The sequence below is a fragment of the Tamandua tetradactyla genome, chromosome 7, assembly GCF_023851605.1.
Source record: "Tamandua tetradactyla isolate mTamTet1 chromosome 7, mTamTet1.pri, whole genome shotgun sequence".
In the NCBI taxonomy this organism is placed as follows: Eukaryota; Metazoa; Chordata; class Mammalia; order Pilosa; family Myrmecophagidae; genus Tamandua; species Tamandua tetradactyla.
Genome location: NC_135333.1, coordinates 50968490 through 50987652, shown reverse-complemented (window position 1 = coordinate 50987652; position 19163 = coordinate 50968490). Strand labels below are relative to the sequence as shown.

The window sequence follows — 19163 nt, the reverse complement described above, 5'->3', positions numbered from 1 at the left end:
ACAAACTATGGACTATAGTTAACAGTAATATTTTAATACTTTTCATCAACCATAATATATGTACTACAATAATACTATGGGTCAATAATATGGGAGGATTTGGGTTTCCTTTTATATTTTTGTTTCTTTTCTGAAGTAATGAAATGTTCTAAAATTGATCTTGGGGTTGTGTGCACAACTATTTGATTATACTGTAAGCGAGTAATAGTATACTTTGGATGGTTTGTATGGTGTGTGAATATATCTCAATAAAACTGCATTAAAAAAATGAGAAACAACACAGTAAAGCCTAATGCAAACCATGGACTACAGTAATTATAATAATATTATTTTATCAATTTAACAAAGGTACCACATTAATGCAAAATGTTAAGAACAGGAAAAGTTCTACAATGGATATATGGGAACTTAGTACTTTCTGCGTGATTTCTCAACCTACAATTACTCTAACATAGATAGGTTAAAGAAATAAGTAATAAAGGAGGGTTAAGACATTCCCAGATAAAGGCCGAGGAGGTTGTCACCACAAGAAATGCTAAAGGGAGATCTTCAGGTGGAAAGGAAAGGATACTAGACAACAGAATGAATTCGCATGAAACAATAAAGAGCTTTAGTAAAAGTAATGACATGGGTAAATACACTGTATTTTGAGTTTGTAACTCCACTTTCTACTTCCTACAGGATCTAAACTGCAAATGCATAAAAAGTGATGATAAACCCAATGGTTTTGGACTTATATAAATATGTAATTTGTGGTAAGAACTACATGAAGGTCGGGAGAGAGGAATATACTAACATAGTGTGTGTATGCTAAATTAAGTTGGTATCAAACCAAATAAGACTGTTATAGACTTAGGATGTTAAATTTAAGCCCTATGGTAACCACAAAGAGAATACTGAAAAAACATGCATAGAAAATAGGGTTTCTACAGGATTCACTAAAAAAATGGGCAAAACAGGGTTTCGAATAGACATTTTTCAAGAAGGATATAGAGATGGGCAAACAGCAAATGAAAAGATGTGCAATATCACTGGCCACTGAAGAAATGCAAGTCACCTGGGACAAGCTGGGACCCAGCATCATGGAACTCAGAAAGCCTTCTTGACCAAAAAAGGGAAGAGAGAAATGAGACAAAATGAGGTTTCAGTGGCTGAGAGATTTCAAACAGATTGAGAGGTTATCCTGGAGGTTATTTTTATATAGACAGTTTCTGATATACTGGATTGACTGGAAGTACCTGAAACTGCTGAACTGCATTCTAGTAGCCTTGATTCTTGAAGAGGATTGTGTAACTATACAGATTTTACAATGTGATGTGTGATTATGAAAACCTTGTTTCTGATGCTCCTTTTATCCAGTGTATGGACAGATAAGTAAAAAAAATAAGGATAAAAATATATAAATAATGGAGGGGATAAGGGGTAATAAGAAAATTGGATAGACTGAAATACTAGTGGTCATGGGGGGGGCAAGGGCTATGGCATGTATGGGTGTTTTCTTTTTTCTTTTCATTTCTTCTTCAGGAATGATGTAAATGTTCAAAAAATGATCATGGTGATGCATACACAACTATGTGATAATATTGTGAGCAACTGATTGTATACTTTGGATGGACTGTATATGATGATATCTCAATAAAAATATTTAAGAAAAACAAAAAGAAATGCAAGTCAAAGCCACAATGGGTTACCACGTCTCACACACTAGGATAGCTATGAGTAAAAAATGGAAAGTAACAAATGGTGGTGATGCTGCAAAGAAATGGGAAGCTCAGCACATCGTTGGTGGGAATGTGAATGCTGTGCCTGCTGTGGAAAACAGTTCGTTCTGTAGGAAGTATGGACACTGAACGGTGATTTCACCCGGCAATCCCACTTCTAGTATTATGCCTGGAAACTGAAAACAGGGCTGAACAATATTCCGCTATGTGTATTGTGCTGGTTTGAAAGGATGTATGCCCCCTAGAAAAGCCATGTTTTAATCAAAACCCCATTCTTTATTCAATACTGTATGTTTGAAACTGTAATCAGATCATCTCCTTGGAGATGTGATTTAATCAAGAGTGGTTGTTAAGCTGGATTAGGTGACGACATGTGTCCACCTATTTGGGTGGGTCTTGATAAGTTTCTGGTGTCCTATAAAAAAGGAAACATTCTGGAGAATGAAGGAGATTCAGAAAGAGCACAGAATGCTACAGCACCATGAAGCAGAGTCCATGAGCCAGAGACCTTTGGTGATGAAGAAGGAAAATGCTTCCCAGGGAGCTTCATGAAACCTGAAGCCAGAAGACGCTAGCAGATGATGCCGTGTCTACTATGTGCCCTTCCAGATGAGAGAGGAACACTGACCGTGTTCACCATGTGCCTTTCCAGATGAGAGAGAAACTGTGACTGTGTTCGCCATGTGCCTTCTCACTTGAGAGAGAGACCTTGAACTTCATCGGCCTTCTTGAACCAAGGTATCTTTCCCTGGATGCCTTTGATGAGACATTTCTATAGACTTCCTTTAACTGGGACATTTTCTTGGCCTAAGAACTGTAAACTAGCTACTCATTAAATTCCCCTTTTTAAAAGCCATTCTGTTTCTGGTATATTGCATTCCAGCAGCTAGCAAACTAGAACATGTATACACCACATTCTGTTTATCTGCTGATAGATAACAAATGCCCTGGAGAGGAGTGAGGTTATGAGCACACTGCTATATGGGTGAACCATGAAGACATCACACTGAGTGAAATAAACCAGATACAGAAGGACAGATAGTAAATGATTCCACTTCTATGATACAAGTAGAGTATGCAAATTCATAAAGATAGAAAGTAGAGTACAAGTTGCAGGGGCAGCATAGGGAATTAATGCATAATAGGTACAGAGTTTCTGTTTGGGGTGACAGGAAAGTTCTGGTAATGAATGGCAGTAAGGGTATCAAAGCATGAGTGTAATTAATCCCACTGAATTGTATATTTGGGAATGGGTGAGAAGGGAAAGTTCATGCTGACTAGGTTTCCACATTTAAAAAGAAGGGAGAAAAGGCCCTCAAAAGACATTATTGGGACATATGAAAAAGTTGAGGTACAGACTATGTCATATGTTAACAGAAAAAAGAAAATCAACTGAAAACAAATTGTAGCAAATAAGAGAGTTGATGCCTGTTCGGTTGAAAAATTCTAAAGAAAAGTGAAATTTAAAGAGATAACAAAATGAGAACTTTGATTTTACAGCCATTACTATAGAGTAAAAAAACTAAATTATTCTCTCTTTTTTTAATATTTACCTTTGTCTAGGAACTATGAAGAGTGCCCGTACCAATTTCTTCCTGTTTGCTTTCGTATTCATGTTCATGCAAAAATCCATTGCTGCCTATAAGAGAGAAAGCAAAACTTTTTTTCTTAAAAGTCCTTGATTTAGCTACTGAAAATAGAACCCTGACTACTATAATCAACTTCTACTTGTTCCTAAACATTTCAAAATGGTTTTAAAACACTATTATTATAAGCATAACCCAAACTACAAGATAAGTAGGCTTAAAGTCCTCTCTCCTTATATATCTAAAAATATATACTTCATACATTTTTTTATCACAATCTAGAATCAGAAAAGAACTTCAAGTGGGGAGCTTGAAGACCTACCATAATTATATGAAAAATGCGATCACTGCCTTTGGCCTCATCAAAGTCATTTAAATCTGGAAAGTTTCCTGATAGAACTATAAAGTAACAAGAATATTTACCATGAGCCAACAAAATTACTAACGCTAATAAGGACAACAAAAAAAGAATAAAAATTAATTAGATGAGAGATACTCACAGGTTATTTATAAGAACCTATAAAAAGAAGGCATGTCAAACATTGACTAAAAAGGTTCAGTGTTGACAATCAGGTCTGGCAACTCAAACTAAAAAAACTGCATCACAGGACTACAGATAATGTGTATTTACAATTATTATTTAGTTTAGCAACATACCTAACAGTAATGTCTATCAATGTCAATCATCTAATATTAAGTATAAAACAAAGTGTAGGAAAGGTATAAGTCTTGGGAAAACTAAAATATGAGTAGCCGCTATTTTAAAAATACAAGTATATATATTAAATGAATGTTAAAAGGATGTTGGTATGCTTAGTTTGAGAAAACAAGTTTAAGTTATACTTTAAAAGGGAATAAACTATTGTCAAATAACCTTTAGGTATCTCAAATATGTTCCTTTCACAGGTTCACATAATTATTTTATCATTAATATCAAGCCTTTGGTGGTTTAAAGATCAGACATAAATAAGATTTTCAGACTTTCCTGATTTGTAAAGAATTTCTACTCTTCACTAGTAGACAGTGATGCATTAAAACTCCTCTCATCTGATTAAAACATTTGAGGAAATAGCATAATTTATGTTAATTAGATTTAAAACCAGATAACTTTATTCACACTGAAAGTATTCATCACAACTGAACCTTCACATGAATATTTGTCAAGAGAGTAAAATTGATGTCTTATAAAACCTTTCTACTATTACCATGTAATAACATCTTTTTGGTTATAACATTAACACTTATTTCCAGGTAATTAGAAATAGAAAAATATATTAAAGGAAATTTAAGCAATTCGCCCAGATGAAGCATTTAAACTTCTGGTTCTAAAAATAGCAATAAATGGTCTCATATAACTACTAATAAGACAGAGTCACAAATAAATGACATCTATTTTGGGATAAAAGTAGCAACTTTCTACTCAGAAAAGGAAACAGGTTATTAGTTTATATTGGAGAACTTCATATGCATAGAAACAATACTCAAGACAACATTTCTGAGAAATAAAATATTAAGAAAATTTAAAAATTACCAATAATGTCCTATGGTACTACAAAAATTAGGAAACAGACTAAAAATAAAATGTATTCAGTAAATATTTTTGGACCATTATCCTTTAAAATATATAAGTATTTTGTAGAATCTGTCTAAATGAATCTTACAAAGGTAGAAAATACAACACCTCAACAGTCAAAGGCAAGTTAGAAGCAAAACCAAAACAAAACACTCTGATGTTCAAAAACAAACTACAGTTCAAAACTATCCATAGACTATGAGTTAGTAAAGGCATGTAAAAGCTTGATAGAAGTTCAACAAAAATGTGAATAAAAGACTACAACGAGTGGGAAAAAATACAGAATTAACAAATTTAAGGGAATTAAAAAGAAAAAAATCAGCTTTATATGTATATTAACTCTTCAACTTAATTAATTCCAGCCATATGGTAAGAAATGGAAGCAAAGGAACCCCCATTTCGCACTCCACTACCACCATAGTGGTGTCTGTCAGTATGCGTCATAAATGCCCCTTGAGAACTCAGTAAGACATTTTTTAGAAAATGCATCTCTAACATTTCAGATCAGGTGACTTAGCAAGCAGAGTACCTTGCCTGCCATGCCAGAAACCGGGGTTTGATTCCCGGTGCCTGCCCATGTAAAAAAAAAAAAAAAAAAACCGTTTCAGATCAATGAAAGACAATTCAACAGTCATTTTTTAATTTCATTTTATTAAGTAAAAATAAATACTTCTGTCAAGTGCCTGAAGAAAAAAAGGCATTACAATGAATGACACTGACCAGAGAATTACCAAAAAAAGAATGTTCATTTTGCATTATATGGAATACATAGGAAAAACAATTAGAGAACTTGAAATGGAAAATGTATTCATGTTAAAAACTGAAAAGCTAAAACTGAACTGCTTGAGAAAAAAAAACTATAAACACAAAACACAAAAACAGTTTACTGAAAAGCCCTGCAAGGGGGTGACAGACTCCAGAGGAGCCCAGCAAGGGGTGCTGCAGTGCCTTGGGAACAGATAAACACAGGTAGCCCTCCATTTCATTTTAACATGGGAGTACACATTTTCAGTCAGCTGATTTCAAAATAACAATGTACAATACAACAGCTGGAGGCCACAAATGAGTCCTTGACTCAATTAAATATTTAAGAAAAAGATTAGACTGTCTGGCAGGATCAAGTAAAATTTGGGTTTTTCCTCTTTTGTAAATACCGAAACAAAACACTTTTGATTCAGGTAAGAAAAGGATCGATTCATTCCCTCAGACTTATCCCTTAAGGAATTAAAATCTAGGAAAATATTCACTTAGGCCCTACCCAAATTATCTGCCCTTATATTAAATGAGAGAAACATTCATACCCAGTCAAAGACTGCATGTCATGTATATACAATTTTAAAATGCTTACTTACATAAAAATGGTATAGAGGAGTTTCATACTCTCTAACTTCATACACAATTTTATTTTTAAAAGTTTAATATTTACTTCTTCTAACTACTAGAAGAAAAGAGCTGATATTTGGAATACCATAAAAAATCTTAAGGGCAGTAACACAATAAACTTAAACAAATTCTTTTATCCCTTTAGTAGAAATTAAAAGAGATGGCTTTAAAAAAAGAAAAAAAAAGGCCAGCCAATCCTCATTTTAACAACAGATGAATTCATGGATTCACAGAATATATAGAAAATAATCAGAGAGCTTGAAATGGAAAGAGTAATCATGTCACAGTCTATATACACAGATAAAATAAGATATCCACATCTTACTAAGATCTAGCCTATTCAATCTTGGGAAAGTATTTTAACTGCTCATCCATAAAATGAGGGGCTAGGATCAGACGATTCTGAGAACAATTTGGTTTTACAATTTTTTCACTGTTGTTGTTAAAAGTTTGACTTAAAAGTTATTTGCAGCTACACAATTATTGAATTCAAAGAACTCTTAGGTTTTTTTTTTTCCCAAATACTTTCCCCTGTAAAGCCATTTGGATCTTTGCTAATATATATGGCAGAAACTCCTTTCAAGAGATAGCTGACTCCTGGAGGAACCCATAGGGTTCCCAAAAGGAAGGCAGTGGCTCCCTATTTTTCATCTGGCCCTCAGAGAGCTAACAAATTTAATTTGTGTTCAGTACTGGCAACAGCTCTTATTATCGAGCTAGACACTAGGGGATACAGTTCTATGGTATGATCTCATATCATAACAATAATACTACTAGGATACAAAATCAGTAAGAGCCTTCTTACCTTCAACTTTTAGGATAGGAATCAAAATAGGGGGTTGGGATAGAACAGGATATCTCCTTCATCCTTGTCCATATTCAATAAATGTAGAAAATTAATCAGGGGACAGAGCAGTCATATCCAAAGCTCAGAAAAGTAATCAAGCAATTACTTTGAATTCTGCCTCACAGGAGAGAGAGAAAAAAATCTCTCTTAAGCAAGCAGAAATAAATTTTTCAATTACTGGGTTTTTAAAACTGCACAATGACCTAAACACTCCCAAAGTAAGCCAAATTGGATTGTTTCAAGTCTATCTGATCACCAAAATAGTCACTGAAATACAACTAAATATGGGATGAAGAACTAAAAAGATTGAAAGTAGAAAAATAACTTGATTTCTGCAGTTCTCTGTAGGAGACCCTCAACGCATTATGAAGAACAGAAAAAGATTACCTTACATTGTGACCAAAGAAAAGCAAAGTTTCTAAACTTTTGGCCTCAAGTGTCCCTTACACCCTTAAAAATTACTGAGGACCCTAAAGAGCTTTGTTTATGTGGGTTACATCTATCAATACTTACTGCATTAGAAATTAAAACTGAGAAATTTTTATAAAATAATAATTTAAAAGTAGCAATAAACCTGTTACTTAATATTCTATGAAAAATAAATTTTTCAAAAATGAAAAAAATTTAGTGAGAAGAGTGGTACGGTTTTAGAAGACAGCTGGATCTCACATCTCTTTACACTTTTGATCCATTGCAATGTGTTGTTTTGGATGAATATATGAAGAAAATTTGGCTTCATACATATTATGTCTATTTTTCTATTAGCCTATTAGAAAAACAAGGCATATCAGTGGCTAAGAGAGTTCAGAGTCAAGAGGTTATTTTGGAGGCTACTCTTATGCAAGCTTCACCTATAATTGCTAATTACCAGTTTGCCAACCTCCAACTGAAATCATTCCTGTTAACCCTAAAGAACACCTAAGGCTCTATCTGAGAGTCTACAAAAACTTGCTAAGATTACTTTCCAGAAACCTACAACCTCTACATGGGGTCCTAGGCTAGGTAAGTACTGAAACTCAGAGGCCACGCTCTTCAAGAACACCAACTAGCTCCATCCCCCATCCAAATTTTCAAAACCCCTTTCCAATATGACTAAGTTAAAGTGGGCAGAGTCCAAATACCCCTAAAAATTGGGGAAAAGATAAAAGGAGAAGAAGGAGTTTTAACAGAGAAGATGGGGTATAACAAATGAGTATGACTGCTGAACCATTATATTGATATTTATTTTAGTCTCTAGTATCTTAGAGCAGCTAGAAGGAAAAACCTAAAATTATAGAACAGTAACCAGTACCAAACTCGTTAACTATCTGTTACAAGGTACTTTGAAATTTATTGCTTTTTTGCACATGCTATATATTGTACAGTTAAAAAGAGAAAAAAAAAGGAAGGTATATTTTCTTAAGGATTAGTTGCAATGTGGACTCTGAAACCATATCAATAAAGTTTTCATGCTCTGTTAAATTAAAATCCATGGTCTATTTTGCACTTTGAATCAATCTTTTAATACCCACTCCTCATTTTGTAACCCTGTATACTAATTATTTGGAAATATCAGTTTACTGAGCTATACAGGGCTTCCAAATATATATATGAGTTAAACAATTACACTCTTTAACATTACCACCAATCTCATCAGAAAAGGCTTATCAATAATGCCTCTTCAGAAAAGTGTTGGGAAGTTGTCAAGCTTACAGTGATGGATATAAGTTTTCCAGAACTCTAATCTTCACTGAAAACTGAAGTTTGGCCACTGATAATTCTTCCAGTTGTTTACTTTGAAGTGATAGGCTCACTTTGTTCATTTTAGAAAAATGTCTACCAAATACTCAACTTTGTCTATCAGTTCTTACAATTATAGAAAAAGTGACTACTTAAGCTTGTAACAATCACACAAGTGCTTTTCCTTGAGACAACCTTGAGAGAGCAGAAATGATTTATGTGTACTTTGCATTCTGCAAATAGGATATGTAGTCAAGGGAAGAAATGTAATAAAATCACTAATTTTTTTGACTCATGAAGGAGATTCTTAAGTAAAACTGGCATATGGTTTAAAACTGCAAATGAATGGCGCTGAAGAATACAATGACTACCAGAGCATTTTGATTCGTGCTAAAATGCCAGCAGTTTTAACTGCCTTCACTTCTGCAGATGTCAATAACAGCAAAAGAGGCAAAAACATCTTAGCATTATCAAAAGAATTTTACTCTTGTAGAGCTCCTGGAAGTACCTCAGAAACCACCAGGGAACCACATATCATACTTTGGGAACTTCTTATCTAAAACAATAGTTTCTAAGGTATAGGGTCCCCATGAGAAGGATTTTAAGTCAATAGGATTCTGGAGTTAGTTCTACCCTCAACCAGAGCATTAATGAACTGGCTCCATTTTTATCTGTACTTATACTACAGTCCTATATAAGATTCAATTTGAGGAAATGGTTCCTTCTACAGCTAATAAAGCGTGAAAACTACTGACATTCCCAATTTGAGCCACCTTACAAAGTCTAAGTGTTGAGGACAATTACAGAAAGATAAACATACCTTGTCTATCAGATCTCGATTGACACAGTTGGGCAACTGCTGGAGGAAGGCATCTACTATGAGCTTGAGATGAGATCCAGTGCTGGCCTCTTCATCCTCTTGTTCTAATACAAAATTATTTTTTAAATAGGTTAAAAAAAAAAGAGACCATTCAAGAATAAATAACAATCAACTATAATTTATGTGGAAAATAGATCATCTAGAGGTATTTTCCTATGCATAAAAAAACTAAGCATTTTTGAGATATTAACCTAGAAAGTTTGGGTATCCGCAGAATCAAAGCCCAAGTCACTTTAGTCTTTCACATATCAACTATAAAAAAGCAAACATTCTGCTTTAGATGCAAAAGCTTTATCTTAAATGTATATAGCTTTGTAGTATGTCTGTTATTTTCATCTGTCAAATATCTTTCCCTACGTTCTTCAATTACTAGCACACTCAACCCTTGCTTTTAAGGAACTAAACCTCCCACCTTCCATGTGATTTTGATAGGGGGTGAGTGCTACCAATCAGAGTAGAGCACACCATCATTTCACTTTGCCACAAGAGTGAGCATGACATAGAACTAGCCAAAGAGCCCATCTGTGATATTTACAGGCAGACAGTAAGAGAGAAAGTCTCTTTTCCACCGATGTTACAAGCTGGTGTGATTCAAGCCCTGGGCAGCCTCCAGCCATGCCCAGCATCCCTTCCTGACATGGAGAAAGAGAATCTATAATAGGAACAAATGAAGCCACCAGAAAGGCAACATTGACAGAAGGCAGGGGAGGTACACAGAAAGAAGTAAACATATCAACAGACCTAACAAAACGCTAAGAGTCCTGGAGGTCAGCTCTATCCTCCAAGAGCCAAAAATTCTCTTTCCTCCTTGAACTAATTTGAACTGAGATGTTATCACCTATAGCCAAGAGTCCTAATAAACTTGTTAGGAAATACTTAGTAACAATGTACTATGTTTATAGCTAAATACAAAACATGATTTGATTACAAACACACAAAAGTATCACAGTTGAACTAATATTCCAGTTATCTTTCTATCCCTCACCATTTCAATATAACTTTCAAATATTTATATTAAGTTTGTAAAGACTATGTCAGAATAAAATAAACTGAGAACAATGCTAGAAGAATAAAGAATATCTGTTAAGATATTCAGAATTAAGATATTGTAATTTAAATGATCACTAAAGCTTACAGTCACATAATATTGGATATGGAGTGTTACTGTTCTCAATCAAATTCCCAAAAAAGATGGCCTGGAAACAGAACAGCAAATTAAAGAACTATATCCTTAGACAAGACTTTTGTGTAAAAAACTAAACAAAAATGAAAACCTTTAAGAAAACAGTACTGTACCTTGTTCATCAAGAAGTTTCTTTGTAAGATCTTCAGCTTCATCTCCAACCTCTAACTCCAAGGCATCGTCATTAAGTTCTAGATTCTCCAAATCAAGTTCTAAATCATCAGGACATGATACCTCCTTATTATCTTTAGAGTCTTTTGCCTCTGTTTAAAAACAAGGAACATATATTTCTTAGTCATATTGAAATTAAGATGCAAAAAAAAAAAAACTGATTAAGGATTCACAAAATCTCCAACACTTGTCTCAGAATCTGCATAGTGCCATATACCTACCAACAAATTTGCATGAAAATGTAATATATTCAGACTCTATAAAATATTGTATCATACTCACCTGAAACAAGGACTGTAACTACTCAGTATCTATATGCCATTTATTCACCAAAGGAAGAAATGGATAACTACATGGATGGAGGGTATGGAGACTTATATGGCCTGAGGGTTTATGCTAAAGATGAGGGGAAATAAGGTGGAATAAAGTAGATTCAGATTAAGAAGGGTCTCAAACTCTGAAATGAGGATTTCAGACTTTCTCTTTTATGCAGCAACCTCCACTGGGTCATGAGCAAGAGATAGTATTTACGTGTAAAATGATATAAAAATTAATTTAGCAGCAATATAACATAAATTGGAGAGACAGAAAAGACTAGATACTGTAAGAACAATAAGGAAAATATCCTTTTAAGTTTAGATGAACTCACTATATTTTCTTTTTGAAAATTTTTATAAGCTAAAAAAAAGAAAAAAGAAACAGGAGTTCAAAAATTAATGCTTAGAGTTGACTGAGTTACCATGCAAATGACTGATATTATTTTATTTCTCATCCTCCTCATCTCATATTCCCTAATCTAATTTCTGCATTGAAAGCAGAAATTTCCTACTTGATACCATGCTGTATTTACGAAAATCAAAGCTCTAACTGGCATGGATAAGTTTTGCTGCCTCTAAATACAGACAGACCACTATTTTCTCATTCATTTTTTCCTTACTTTCAATAACAGATGTTTACTAAATTCCTACAATATGTCAGGCACTCTTCTAAGCACTTGGAATATACTATGACTAAAACATATCCAAACCCTGCTCTTATGGAGATACATTCACTCCCCAATGCTGTCTGATGCCTGGCTATGAAAATTCCACATTTAGTAATTAGCTACTCTGTATTCAGAACTATGCTAAACTGTAAAACATTCAAAAAAAAAAAGCTTAAAATGTGACTCTTCCCTTTAAAAAATTTACAATCTATCTAAGGAAATTTATGATGGGGTCAAAAAGGATAGAGTGGACAAAGGGTTCCAGCAGAAAACAATACAGTGTACAATAAGGCCTGCTCCAGAAACTGATAAAGACAAGAAAAGGTAACCGTGGTATAAGAGTTGGATTTGGCAGACTTGAGCCAAAACATGCAGGATCCTAGAGACAATATTAACAATTTTAAAACTGTATTCCAAAGTGCAACGCAGGAGAGTAAAATTAATTTCTAGAATGCATACAAAGGAGCAAGAGCAAATAAACGGAAACCAGATATGCACAAGTAACAGATGATGGTGGCTTATATCTGAATAGCAGCAGTAAAGATAGGATGAATTTGAGATACATTAGAGAGGTTGAATCAACTGGATTTAATTACTGACTATTTCCTCCTCCTCCATCTGATTGACTCTAAAACACATAGACATTTAACAGGGCATATGAAGGTAGGATCCCATGAGCTCAAAGCTTTTGATTTCTCTAAAGTAACTCTTTTTCACAAAGACCTAGGGATATCTAGCATAGAAAGAGTTTTACAGATAAAGAGCATTATAGAGCTAGCAGTTTCCCTAACACTTTAATTGGGGGAAATTAATACCTTGCCAAGATTTCACATAAATTCACTGTTAGTATAAATAAACATTTTCAAATTAATAAATGTATCAACACTATTAAGACGTCAACTACTCATGTTCCATTCAATGGATTAATTTAATCTAATGATCCAATGTTCACTTTACAAAACTAGTAACAACATTAGACAAATACTATTTTGAGGCTAATTTTTAATAGTAATCAAACTTATGATATAGCATCATGAAAAACCTGGCTGGTTCTTATCCCCAGTTCTTGGGGAGTTAACCTCTACATCTTTGACATTTCCAGTAAAAGGGGTACTTCGTGTTCTTCAAGGTAGGCCCAGGATCATACCTGACAGTTCATATGTTAATAAGATGACATGGACGGGCCACCCACTCTTGTTGTTCAAGTTAGTAGGCTGGTCACACCAAAAAGAACAGTCACTTGACTGAGGGCAGGGGCTGGAGGGGGCTGTCTGGAGTTCAACCACGTAGTCATTAATTCCACCTACCATGCCTACATAAGGAAATTCTTTAAAAACTGAGGACATTGGAATTTCAGGTGAGCGTCCATGGTTGAGAAGATAGATACCTGCACTAGGAGGGTGATGCATTCTGACTCCAGGTGGAGAGGATAAGGAAGCCCATTGTATGTGTCTCTTATTTTGGTTTCTTATTTGTATCTCTTTACTATAATAAAATTATCACTATATTTTTCAGTGAGTTCTGTTTGTTGTTCTAGCAAATTATCAAACCTAAGGGGGTGTTGGGAACCCTCAAATTTGTAGCCAGTTGGCCAGTAGTGCAGGTGGTCTGGCCCCATACCTGGTAGTTTGCACCTAAAGACCACTTCATACTCCACAATCTGTGGAATCTGGCCTAACTCCATGTAGAATCAAAACCGAATTGAATTGAGTTACTGGCAGTATTTTTAGTTCCTGATTGAACTCTTGAACCATTATATAAGGAAAATATATTTCCTTTAGAATTTACCTTTGGAATCATCTTTGTTGGAGTCTTTGTTCTGACAACTTTTCTCATTATCTTTAAACAAGATGGCTGGAACAAAAGCTTTCAAATCAATGAGGTTCTCATAAAAATTCCGGGCATCTTCATCTTCCCATATGCCACCTTCTAAGTCATACTCCCCAGGTTTACCAGGTGTAAATATATCAATTCCAGGCCCATGCTCTAAGTAAAATAAATTACAGGTAATTAACACCATTACATGTACAGCATGCTAAATGTGACAAAATAAGACATTTTCATTTTATAGCTGTTAAACTAGAGTGTTTCAATTAGTTTCTTCAATCAACAGATACTTGGACTGTATATATGACCACCTTTAACATCAAATCACAAATTTTGTTTTAAATAAAACCCTAACACCAAACGAGACAAGAGGACAGTATAGGATACAGATGCTTTTCTCTTCTATTTGCTTTAATATAAGATGAAGTAGCTATGTGATATATCAGGTTCAGCTTCATGAAGCCTAAAGTTAAAATGAGAAATGTGTAAAGTCGCCATTTCCAAAAGATTCAGCATAAAGTTCCAATTCCCCTAAACTTTTGTTTTATTTTTTAATGACTCTCAATTCTCTGTGCCATTTATGTCACAATTATCTTCTCAAGTTGATCATAAATAAAACCTAAATTAAAAACCTTCCCTCCTTCGGTATCATCCTTGGCACATAGCAGACTGCCTTAAATATTAGTCAGTAGAAAAATAACTGGAAAAGGGAAGAAAAGATGAGGAAATATATAGCTACCTCTGAAGCACGAAGAAAACACACATACTCACAGAGTCTAGCTTCACATACAATTATAGTTTCTTAAACTTGAACTTTATGACCATGAGAACATTTATGAAATTATCTAGTCTCACAGTGCTTTGCTGCAAACTAAAATTGTGAGTAGGAGAATGACCATGTAGATTAAAAATAACCTAGTGTAAAGTTAAGGTTATTCATAAAACATCATTTAGGATTAAAAAAAACAAACAATGGCAATAAAACACTGGCTCACTACCTCATTCACTGACTTTCTTATTTCAAGTGTATACTTAAACACAAAATTACTAGGACACTAAACCGCATACCATAAAGGAAAAGACTGATAAACTGAAACCTTCTATTTAAGGAAAAATATAAACAAAAGTAAATGACAGACTAGAAGACAATACTGGCAAGATTTACATGAAGGAATTAATATTTATAATACATGAAGAGGGTCTACAATTAAAAGCAAAATCACAATGGAAAAGTAGACAAAGCTTATGAATAGATGAATAAAAGACAACATTATGAAAATATCTTTAACCACAGTATGAATCAGGATAATGAAAAAAAAATTTATCACTTTAACCCATTAGATTACAAAACATTTAAAAGACAGTAGGGAAATAAACACTCATTCTAATTAGAATAGAAATCAATATAACGTATTTGGGAGGCAATCTGCCAGTTATCTATCAATATGTAAAATAAGCATAATCTTTGATATAGCAATTTTCCTTCTAGGAAGCTTCACCACAGAAATAAATGAAAAAACTAATGAACATTTATAAGAGTATGTCTGTAGCAGTTTGTTAACTGAACAAAAATGGAAAAAACTAAATACCTGTAAAGAAGAATTGACTAATTGTAATAAAACTATATAATAGTATTTAGGTCAAAAGAATGAAGTACATCTAACCCCCCCACTGGCGGCTTCCCAGAGGGAAAGGAAAGAGACTCTAAACCTGGTCAAGGCAGAGGTCGCTCATTGGGCTCACGGAAAAAGAGGAAAGGGGAGGAAACGGAGGTTGTAGTGGCTGTGTTTCTACAAAGGCTTGAATACCTCTGGATTCAGCGGCAGGTCTTCTCAGGCTGCAACTGCCCCAGGCATAGGGAGAAATGGGCTGCTTTCAGGGCTGTCTCCCACCTGTGCCTTTCCCAGGGGAGGGATGAAGCCCAACTCAGGTGGAATCCCTTCCTCAAGGAATTCAGACCCCAGGGCTTGGCAATTTAAAGCCATTAAAACCAGCCTACAACCTCTCCTCTGTCTCCACCACACCCCCAGCAGGGCGAGTCTGCCAAAGTTAAAGGTGCCGCATCATCTTATGCTGGTGGGACCCGCAGGCAGACAAGCGCCACATACTGGGCAGGATAAGAAAAACAGAGCCCAGAGACTTCACAGGAAAGTCTTTTAACCTGCTGGGTCTCACCCTCAGGGAAAACTGACACAGGTGACTCCTTCCCCCTGATAGGAGGCCAGTTTAATCCGGGAAAACCCGGCTGGAGTCTATAATACCTACATAGATCCTCCTAAGGGTGGGGAGGGAAAAGGCACCACACAAGCAGGGCAAGAAACAAGAGAACAAGAACTGAAAAATTCTTCTCTGTTAAACAAAACCTAAGCTAGAGGTCCAGAAAAAAGCTGAACTGAAGGTCAAAGAACAGGTAGACAACAAATTCATCCAGCAAGAAAACCCTAGGTAAGAGAAGTGAAAGCAATCTCCAGAATAAACTAATTAAGGTAATTAAATGTCAGGACACCAGCAAAAAATAACAAATCACACCAGGAAAATTGAAGATATGGCCCAGTCAAAGGACCAAACCAATAGTTCAAATGAGATACAAGAGCTGAAACAATTAATTCAGAATATATGAACAGACAAGGAAAACCTCATCAAAAACCAAATCAATGAAATGAGGGCGGATATGAAGAAGGCAAGGAATGAACAAAAAGAAGAAATGGAAAGTCTGAAAAAAAAAATCACAGAACTTATGGGAATGAAAAGTATAGTAGAAGAGATGAAAAAAACAATGGAAACCTACAATGGTAGATTTCAAGAGACAGAGTTAGGATTAGTGAACTGGAGGACGGAACATCTGAAATCCGACAAGAAACAGAAACCATAGGGGAAAAAATGGAAGAAAGAAATAGATAATGGGAACTCCTGAAAATTAAACACTTTTGTGCATCAAAGAACTTTGCCAAGAAAGTAAAAAGGCAGCCTACAAAATGGGAGCCAATACTTGGAAACCACATATCAGATAAGGGTCTAGTATCCAGATTATATAAAGAGATTGTTCAACTCAACAAAAAAAAGACAAACAACTCAACTACAAAATGAGCAAAAGACATGAACAGATACTTCTCAGAAGAAGAAATGCAAATGGCAAAAGGCACAGGAAAAGATGCTCAACATTCCTGGCTACAAGGGAAATGCAAATCAAAATCACAGTGAGATATCATCTCACACCTACTAGCATTGCCATTATCAAAAAACAGAAAACTACAAGTGCTGCAGAGGATGTGGAGAACGAGGCACACTTAGCCACTGCTGGTGTGAATATAAAATGGTACAACCGCTGCGGAAAGCAATTTGGAGGTTCCTCATGAAGCTAAGTATAGAACTGCCATATGATCCAGAAATACCACTGCTAGGTATCTTTTCAGAGGACATGAGGACAAGGACACAAATGGACATTTGCACACCAATGTTTATAGCAACATTATTTACAATTGCCAAGAGATAGAAACAGCCCAAATGTCCATGACAAATGAGTAGCTAAACAAGCTGTGGTATATACATATGATGGAATATTACACAGCTGTAAGACAGAATAAAGTCATGAAGCATGTTAACAGCATGGATGGACCTTGAGGACATTATGCTGAGTGTAAGAGCCAGAAAGAAAAGGACAAATACTTCATGGTCTCATTGATATGAACTAACATTAATGAGTAAAATTGGAGAATTTATTCTTATGCATTCATATAGATATCTCTCTTTTAGTTTATGGTATATTAGAGTGGCTAGAGGGAAGTACCTGAAACTTTAGAGCAGTGTTTCAGTAGCCATGTTTCTTGACTATGATTGCATAATGATACAGCTTTTGCAATGGAACTGTGTGAATGTGAAAACCTTGTGTCTGATGCTCCTTTTAGGTATGTATGGACAGATGAGTAAAAAATATGGGTAAGAAATAAATAATAAGGGGAACAAAGGTTAAAATAAATTGAGTAGATTGAAAAAATAAATAATGGAGAAGGGACAAAGGGTAAAACAAACAGTGTGGATGGAAATACTAGTGGTCACTGAGAAGGAGGGGTAAGGGGTATGGTATATATGAGTTTCTTCCTTTTATTTCTTTTTCTAGAGTAATGCAAATGTTAAAAAAAAAAGATCATGGTGATGAATATACAACCATGTGATGATGCTGTGACCCACTGATTGCACACCATGCATGGAATGTTTGTATATTAATGTTTGCATCTTTGTAGGTTAAATTTTATCAACACAAATTTTTTTTAATTATAAAAATAAAAGATGTCCTCAGACATCTTTAGTTGAAAAAATTCATTTCCCATAAAACTGCACTAAATTCTTAACTTCTTTGAGCAGCAGGAAAATGATGACAAATGGCAATCTTGCTCTATACAAATGAATGAAGGATACCAGACATTTCTCCTAACTTTTAATCTCTTTAAAAAGATAGCCTTTTCAATGGGAGCCACTGGTTTGAGAGCAGTGTAGATGAGCATGGCCTTCTTCTTTTCTTGTCATGGCAGGCACTCATCCACTGATAACGGTGTACTCTGAAATGGGGGAATTAACTGGCAAAAATGTTACTTTGCCTTCTGTATTCAAGAATCCCAACAGACCTAATATTGTGAACGTTACTCAAACTAACTTGTGCAAGAGCAATAGACAGCACTGCTGTCCATCAAACCAGTGCTGAGTTCTGGGGCACTAGAAGAGCTGTGGTTCAAATTCCAGAATTCAAGGCAGTGGGACTTAACAATTGGGCCAGGGGGCTTTTGGAAATATGTGTTGTGGAGGCATGTATGTTTGCACCAACCAAAACACAGCATCAATGACACCACAGAGTAAACACAACACAGAAATGATATGTCATCTGCTCTGCCCTGGCTGCTACAGCCTTTCCAGCACTGGTCATGTCTAAAGGTCATCATACTGAGGAAGTTCTTGAACTTCCTTTGGTGGTCAAAGTAAAATTAAAGGCTATAACAAGACCAAGGAGACTGTTTTGCTTCTTAAGAAATTTAAGGCCTGGAATGATATCAAATAGGTCTATGGTTTTCAGCACATAAGAGCTGGCAATGGGAAAATGAGAAACCATCATTAAGTACAGCTCAGTGGACCATGCATAAACTATACTGAGGACAACAGTATCATCAAGGCCTTCAGAAACATCCCTGGAATTACTCTGTTTAATGTAACATGCTGAGCATATTGAAACTTGCCCTTGGTGGGTATATGAGATATGTCTGCATTTGGACTGAAAGTGCTTTCTGCAAGTTAGATGG

General features: G+C 35.2%; 1 protein-coding gene across 5 annotated transcripts in view; it reads right to left on the bottom strand.

Moving 5' to 3' along the window:
• Positions 1–19163, bottom strand: part of UPF2 (UPF2 regulator of nonsense mediated mRNA decay) — a 179165-nt gene that overhangs the window by 116289 nt on the left and 43713 nt on the right. For all 5 annotated transcript variants that reach the window (XM_077169427.1, XM_077169431.1, XM_077169432.1 and 2 more), the window contains 4 exons: positions 13837–14034; positions 11006–11155; positions 9650–9753; positions 3275–3360 (listed from right to left, as the gene is read on the bottom strand). In XM_077169427.1, coding sequence (XP_077025542.1) covers positions 3275–3360; positions 9650–9753; positions 11006–11155; positions 13837–14034 — 538 coding nt within the window. The remainder of the gene's footprint in view (positions 1–3274; positions 3361–9649; positions 9754–11005; positions 11156–13836; positions 14035–19163) is intronic.